This window comes from Cherax quadricarinatus, chromosome 52 (assembly GCF_038502225.1).
Source record: "Cherax quadricarinatus isolate ZL_2023a chromosome 52, ASM3850222v1, whole genome shotgun sequence".
In the NCBI taxonomy this organism is placed as follows: Eukaryota; Metazoa; Arthropoda; class Malacostraca; order Decapoda; family Parastacidae; genus Cherax; species Cherax quadricarinatus.
In genome coordinates this window covers 27,861,351-27,869,608 of record NC_091343.1, presented here as the reverse complement: position 1 = coordinate 27,869,608, position 8,258 = coordinate 27,861,351, and the positions used below count along the sequence as shown (strand labels likewise).

The 8,258-nt window shown below is 41.5% G+C and overlaps 1 protein-coding gene across 1 annotated transcript in view; it reads right to left on the bottom strand.

The window, feature by feature from the left end:
- Positions 1 to 621: 621 nt before the first annotated feature.
- Positions 622 to 8,258, bottom strand: part of LOC138854203 (probable glutamate receptor) — a 278,593-nt gene continuing 270,956 nt past the window's right edge. Inside the window, exon 14 of the mRNA XM_070096001.1 lies at positions 622 to 720. Within this exon, the coding sequence (XP_069952102.1) occupies positions 622 to 720 (99 nt within the window). The remainder of the gene's footprint in view (positions 721 to 8,258) is intronic.

The window sequence follows — 8,258 nt, the reverse complement described above, 5'->3', positions numbered from 1 at the left end:
TATAAATTAAAGAGAGAAGCAATTTAAGTTGTACAATGTCTGCTACAGAATAACACCACATACTTACTTTTACTGATTATTTTATTATAATGTTGTCATATATCATTAAAAATTTTCCTTTCTAAGTGTCATTAAAGTTTTTTCTTTTTAATTGTATTGTTCAATGTTTAATGTATATGAGTGTATGTGAGTTTCCATACTCCTCATATTGCATGTGTACGAGTTGATCTCTAGCTTTTGTGTACGTACAACTGTTGAGAGTATGGAGATACTGGTAGTACATAACGTGAATGTGTTGTGTCTCTGGAGATACTGGCTAAAAGTAAGTGAATGTGTCATCTGTGTGGAGACACAGGTTGTATGTATGTTCATATGCTGTGGGTACATGTGTCAGTGTGGCGCATATGCTCATATTCTGTACGTACGTACATACCTACATGTGCTTTGTGTATAGATATGTTATACTGAATGTACTTGACAGGAATTTGTCACTCTGTACGAATGCATATAACTGTATTCGTTAGCAAAAATAGTAGTCTGGTTAAGTGACTTTTCATCTTGTTGGGATTTCACATTGCGTTGGGATTTCATGTTGCATGTGTTATGTATATTTTATATATCTTATGAGAAGTGAGGTGATCGCCTGCACATCATCTCAGCAAAATATATCACTGAGGCGGCCACGAGACCAACACTCAACACGATGAATGGACCTTCAACCTGCAAAAAAAAAAAAATGTTAAAAAGAGTTGTGTATTCAAGTAATTTTGATTAAATATATTAATTACAAATTAGATAGCAAGGAGTTTTCTGAAATTGCACGCACACACACACACACACAAAGACAGGATGTTCCAGAGACTGGACACAGCAACACGGGGACACAGATGAATCACAGGGATGTTAGGAAGTATTTCTTCAGCCACATAGTAGTCAGGAAGTGGAATAGTTTAGGAAGCGATGTAGTGGAGGCAGGATCCATACATAGCTTTAAGCAGAGGTACGATAAAGCTCATGGTTCAGGGAGAGTGACCTAGTAGCGACCAGTGAAGAGGTGGGGCCAGGAGCTTGGACTCGACCCCTGCAACCTCAACTAGGTGAGAACTAGGTGAGTACACACAGCTTAGCAGAGGTTTCTCATCACAGGCAATTGTAGCGAATGGAGGGTCGACCACCAGTAAGCTGTACTTAGAAAAAGTTTTTTATACCTAACAAGGACACCCGAGGAACACAGAAACTAGTGGAAGCGGAGCCGAGGAGAAGGCCAGAGTATGGGGAGACTGAGAGAGAGAATTGATGATACAACAGCTTAAGTGCAAGATGAAACTGAAGTGAGAAAGGAGAAGGAACATAGGGTATCTTCAGAGGATATGAAAGGGGAGAGAAGAGCTACAGCTCCTGAGGCAACGATACACAGCCTTGAAGAGGATGTAAATGAGCTTAGAAGGAACTGAATGAGATTCATGGAAGGGAGTAATGACATGAGAGCAGGAATAGTATAACAAGTAAGGAACAAATGAAATAGAAGAGGGAGCAAACAAGACCATTGTGGAAATATTCTCAGGAAACCGGAAGATGCAGATGATAAGGAGAGAAACTAATTGTTCACAACAGACACAGAAATCTAGTGGGAAAGGAAGTGGGAAAAGGGAGGAAAAAGAGAGAGGCCCCCTGGTTTACTATAGGCTTCAGAAGGCTGAATGAAGGTCTCAAGAAATATGGCAGACGAAAAAACAGGAAAGTCATCTATAACCCTTAGCAGAGGAGACGAAAGTGATTCAGATAAACTTTCAGAGATTTGGAAAGATCCCAAGAATAGAAACACTTTCAGTCAAATTGACCCTCGAATCAGAAATGGCACAAGACAGCATCATGCAGTGAAAAGAGGTTGAAGCATTTGTGTTAACTAGATACCTCGAAGGTCAGTTGATGTCTTTTCGTGGGTGTTGAGGGAGGGAGCAGACAATTTTAACAAGTCACTCTCGATGCAGGGAAACTGCCAAATGTGTGCAAGACAGCAAATGAAGCCTCAAGTTATAAAATAGGTGACAGAAAATGACTAATAACGAAATGCGACATTTGGAGGAAATAAAGTTACAGTATTATCACAATAACGAGAGTGAAATGTATGTCACTGGAAAAACATTTTCAGAAACGTGGAAGGTACTCAGGGAAGAAAGCTTCTTTTTGATTATAATAACCAGGGGAGAAAGTCGCCCAGTCAAATTGACCCCTAATGATGGAAATGGTACGAAACAGGATCGTGCAACAGAAACTAGCTATGGTGGCCAGGAGGGCCGACATGAGCAGGGCAAGCTGCTGGTCATGGGAGATGTTAACCACAAGAAGATTGATTGGGAGATCCTAGAGGTACATGGGGAATAGAAAGACGGAGGACTAAGGTGCTCGAGGTGGTAATAAAGAACTTGGCGCACCAACATTTTAGGGATACAACGAGAGAAAGAGGAGAGGATGAACCAGTGAAGCTGGACCTTGTATTCACCCTGAGTGAATATAATACAGCCAGATAACCACAAACAAACCAGTACTGCAATTCCAATGTCAGCCATCAAGTACTACCATTAAAACAACAATCATTACTACCAACATAACTCCATCCGTAACTATTAGTTCAACACCAACTAACAAGTACTACCAATCCAACAACAACCTTCCAATACTACCAGCTCCACTTCAACAATCCAGAACTACCAACCCAACACCAACCATCCAGTACTACCAGCCCAACACCAGCCATCCAGTACTACCAGCCCAACACCATTCATCCAGTACTACCAGCCCAACACCAACCATCCAGTACTACCAGCCCAACACCAACCATCCAGTACTACCAGCCCAACACCATCCATCCAGTACTACTAGCCCAACACCATTCATCCAGTACTACAAGCCCAACACCAACCATCCAGTACTACCAGCCCAACACCAACCATCCAGTACTACCAGCCCAACACCAACCATCCAGTACTACCAGCCCAACACCATCCATCCAGTACTACCAGCCCAACACCATTCATCCAGTACTACCAGCCCAACACCAACCATCCGTACTACCAGCCCAACACAAACCATCCAGTACTACCAGCCCAACACCATTCATCCAGTACTACCAGCCCAACACCAACCATCCAGTACTACCAGCCCAACACCAACCATCCAGTACTATCAGCCCAACACCAACCATCCAGTACTACCAGCCCAACACCAACCATCCAGTACTACCAGCCCAACACCATTCATCCAGTACTACCAGCCCAACACCAACCATCCAGTACTATCAGCCCAACACCAACCATCCAGTACTACCAGCCCAACACCAACCATCCAGTACTACCAGCCCAACACCAACCATCCAGTACTACCAGTCCAGCACCATCCAACACGCGATTTATACAATGCAAGAAACCATTGTATAACAAAACATGTTACATACTGGAACATAAGCATTACAAGCCATGATGGATCATGGGAAGTAAAAGAGCGATCGATCATTATTCATGTGATCTACGGATTCTGAGGAAATTTATTTACGAAGGAAGGACCCCAATGGAAATAAGTCACTCTGACTTTTCTGGGTTATCCCAGGTTCTCTACACATATGCTGCTATGTATGATAATTCTATGTAACTGCATTTGTGTATACCTGAATAAACTTACTCACTTACTTACTTACTAAAGAGAGATAGTGAATACTTAATGAACAAGTAAAAAAATTGATTCACAAATAAATCAAGAGAATAAGAATTACTACATACAGTTGTGTATTGACTGCATTATACTAATCATCTATACAATATATTTACAATTAACCCCAATTCTGCTAGGGTGAGATTCAAATATGTAGAATGGCTATCATCTCTAAGGGGATCTAATTCTGTGGCAACGGCTGACACATGCTCTAACTGAGGAGGATTGATATTAAGAGATAACAAGTGAAACCTGAGGGTTCCTCTTCACTTGTCTTGTGCACAGAGATTAACGACTGTCAGGTTGAGCGTCAGTCAGGTTGTTAGGGGTAGAAGGTCAAAGAGGTTGTCATATTCTGGATTCCCCGTCTGGGTGCCAGCAAACTCATCAACATCATGACGATCTTCTGGGTGCCAGCAAACTCATCAACATCATGACGCTCTTCTGGGTGCCAGCAAACACATCAGCATCATGACATACTAACTTCATATGAGATTCTTTGTAATGACCACTAATAATTGCTCTAACTTTGTACTTATTACCTCTTACGTTCTCAATTACTCGGTAGGGACCAACAAACGTGTGGTCGAGCTTTGGCACCGCAGATGCCATATTGAAATTAGTTGGCATCACTGTCGAACCAACTTTAATTTTGGTTGACTTGCTCGAGTGTCAGTGATTCTTGTAAATTTGTTGTCTTTTCAAGTGTTTCTCGGATTCTTCTGAAGACACTTTGGGCTAAGCTGGTAAGAGTTGTTACAAAATAATCTGCATTATAATTTGGTTTCGGATTGGAATATAACCGTTTGTGTTCACCATACAATGCATAATATGGGGTACCTCCTGTTAAGTGCACTCTACGTCACGTATGACTTCATCCCAGGTTGCAGCGACGATATTATAGTTGCTTTCAACACATCGAGTGTTTTTTATTGGTTCTTTCTGCCAAGCCATTGTTCACAGGATGGTGAGGGACAAGAGTTGACTTAGAGATTTTGTACACAACTTTTCAAGAATCTCATTACAAAATTCACCTCTTTTATTTGCTACAAAGGACTTAGGAGTAGTATGCCTGAAGATTAAACGTTCCTTAAACGTTTGGTAGTCTTATCTGCTAAAGGTACTTTCTCACAGTATCTTGTGAAATGATCTACCATCACACACACACACATGCTTATTGCCCAGGAGGGAACATTGGAAATTTGACAACAAATTTAGCGCTACTATTCCGTTAAAGCATGAACATTGAAGAAAAACTGGAAAGGGATTGTATTAGCTCTAATATAAACCAAAATATTAAATTTGAAGCTGCTCAGAAATGCATTATTGAATTGTGAGTGTTGCAAGGATGCAACATCTGATGCAACACTCACAAATAATCGCATGACAAACAGTATACAAGTTTTCTCAATTTCTTCCATGAAAAGGAAAACTGAAGCATGCACAGACAAGTATGTAATTACTATGTAATTAAACCAGTAAGAAAGTATGTATGTAAAAAGGTAAACAAACTTATATTTAATCTTTGGGTTTAATTACACGGGCAAATAACATAAATAATGTAGATATAACCTAAGATAACCAAATAAAGTCAAATTCTATGATTTTTGTTTTTGTGATCAGAAGACACAGTCTTAAGTTATTTCATGCATAACAATTTGTTTAATAAAACTTTCACTTTAACTCCAGTTATTGAATAATATAAAAAAAAATTTGCATGATCACGGCTTATATTACTCCCCTCTCCCCCCCCCATCCTCCTGAAAAGTTTCATTTAATTCATACGTTGCTTCAGTCTTGAAAGACTGACGCCATTCAGAATCATTTTTTTAATCAAGGAATGCGCTAAACCTCTAAGGATCATATAGTGCCTGTAGGATAGAAGGTATTCAGATTCAGTCCAGTGTTAAATCCAGTTCCTTGGATCATGAGCCCTTCATCAGCATTAAAGCACCTCATAAATAAGTATATTCTAATAATGCAAAATAACACCTTAATCTTTTATTAACAATTTTAACCTTGTAAGTAAGATTTACCAGAGATGACAATGTGAAGATTGTCACAAGAACTTCCTCATAATATCACTTGGAAACCAATTTCTGAAATGTTCTATGAATATAACTGAGCGGACTGCATCAACACTCATCAACGTTGATGACTGCACCAACACTCATCAACGTTGATGACTGCACCAACACTCAGCAACGCTGATGGCTGCATCAACACTCAGCAACGTTGATGACTGCACCAACACTCATCAACGCTGATGGCTGCATCAACACTCATCAACGTTGATGACTGCACCAACACTCAGCAACGCTGATGGCTGCATCAACACTCATCAACGTTGATGACTGCATCAACACTCAGCAACGCTGATGGCTGCATCAACACTCATCAAGGTTGATGACTGCACCAACACTCATCAACGCTGATGGCTGCATCAACACTCATTAACGCTGATGGCTGCATCAACACTCATCAACGTTGATGACTGCACCAACACTCAGCAACGCTGATGGCTGCATCAACACTCATCAACGTTGATGACTGCACCAACACTCATCAACGTTGATGACTGCACCAACACTCATCAACGTTGATGACTGCACCAACACTCATCAACGCTGATGGCTGCATCAACACTCATCAACGTTGATGACTGCATCAACACTCATCAACGTTGATGACTGCACCAACACTCATCAACGCTGATGGCTGCATCAACACTCATCAACGTTGATGACTGCATCAACACTCATCAACGCTGATGACTGCATCAACACTCATCAACGTTGATGACTGCATCAACACTCATCAACGTTGATGACTGCATCAACACTCATCAACGTTGATGACTGCACCAACACTCATCAACGTTGATGACTGCATCAACACTCATCAACGTTGATGGCTGCATCAACACTCATCAACGTTGATGGCTGCATCAACACTCATCAACGTTGATGACTGCATCAACACTCATCAACGTTGATGACTGCATCAACACTCATCAACGTTGATGACTGCACCAACACTCATCAACGCTGATGACTGCATCAACACTCATCAACGCTGATGACTGCATCAACACTCATCAACGTTGATGACTGCATCAACACTCATCAACGTTGATGACTGCATCAACACTCATCAACGCTGATGACTGCATCAACACTCATCAACGCTGATGACTGCATCAACACTCATCAACGTTGATGGCTGCATCAACACTCATCAACGTTGATGGCTGCATCAACACTCATCAACGTTGATGACTGCATCAACACTCATCAACGCTGATGACTGCATCAACACTCATCAACGTTGATGACTGCACCAACACTCATCAACGCTGATGACTGCATCAACACTCAATCAACACTCATCAACGTTGATGACTGCATCAACACTCATCATCACGTTGATGACTGCACCAACACTCATCAACGTTAATATTTTGAAGTTGATAACATGAGGCATTATTTAATTAATGGAAATCATTTATGTAATCAAATTGTCAGAGAGGGATTTATGAAGTCTAATATTAAGGCAATCCCCAGAGCTGAAAATTTGAAGCCCATCTGATGAGGCATTTTCCAGATATGCCCTGGAATCCAACGATTTCAAGTTCTGTCAACCAGACCATACCCCCGGCCGGGATTGAACCCGAGGTCATAGAGTCTCAAAACTCCAGCCCGTCGCGTTAGCCACTAGACCAGGGTCTCAAAACTCCAGCCCGTCGCGTTAGCCACTAGACCAGGGTCTCAAAACTCCAGCCCGTCGCGTTAGCCACTAGACCAGGGTCTCAAAACTCCAGCCCGTCGCGTTAGCCACTAGACCAGGGTCTCAAAACTCCAGCCCGTCGCGTTAGCCACTAGACCAGGGTCTCAAAACTCCAGCCCGTCGCATTAGCCACTAGACGATTTCTTGAGTTCTGTCAACCAGCTATAAAGCGAGGTCTGGTCTCAGACCGGGCCACGGGGGCGTTGACCCCCGAAACCCTCTCCAGCTAAACTCTAGGTAAACTTTAGTCAGAGTACTTACACATTCCAGGAAGCTGGGAAAGTGTTTAACAACTTCAGTCATAGTACTTACACATTCCAGGAAGTTGGGAAAGTGTTCTACAACTTTAGTCAGAGTACTTACATATTCCAGGAAGCTGGGAAAGTGTTCTACAACTTTAGTCAGAGTACTTATACATTCCAGGAAACTGAGAAAGTGTTCTACAACTTTAGTCAGAGTACTTATACATTCCAGTTCTACAACTTTAGAGAGCATTGAAACTGAGAAAGTGTTCTACAACTTTAGTCAGAGTACTTATACATTCCAGGAAGCTGGGAAAGTGTTCTACAACTTTAGTCAGAGTACTTATACATTCCAGGAAACTGAGAAAGTGTTCTACAACTTTAGTCAGAGTACTTATACATTCCAGGAAGCTGGGAAAGTGTTCTACAACTTTAGTCAGAGTACTTATACATTCCAGTTACTCCATGAATTTTTCCCAAATTACCGTATATTAACGTTGGAAATTTGAAGCCAGTCGAATG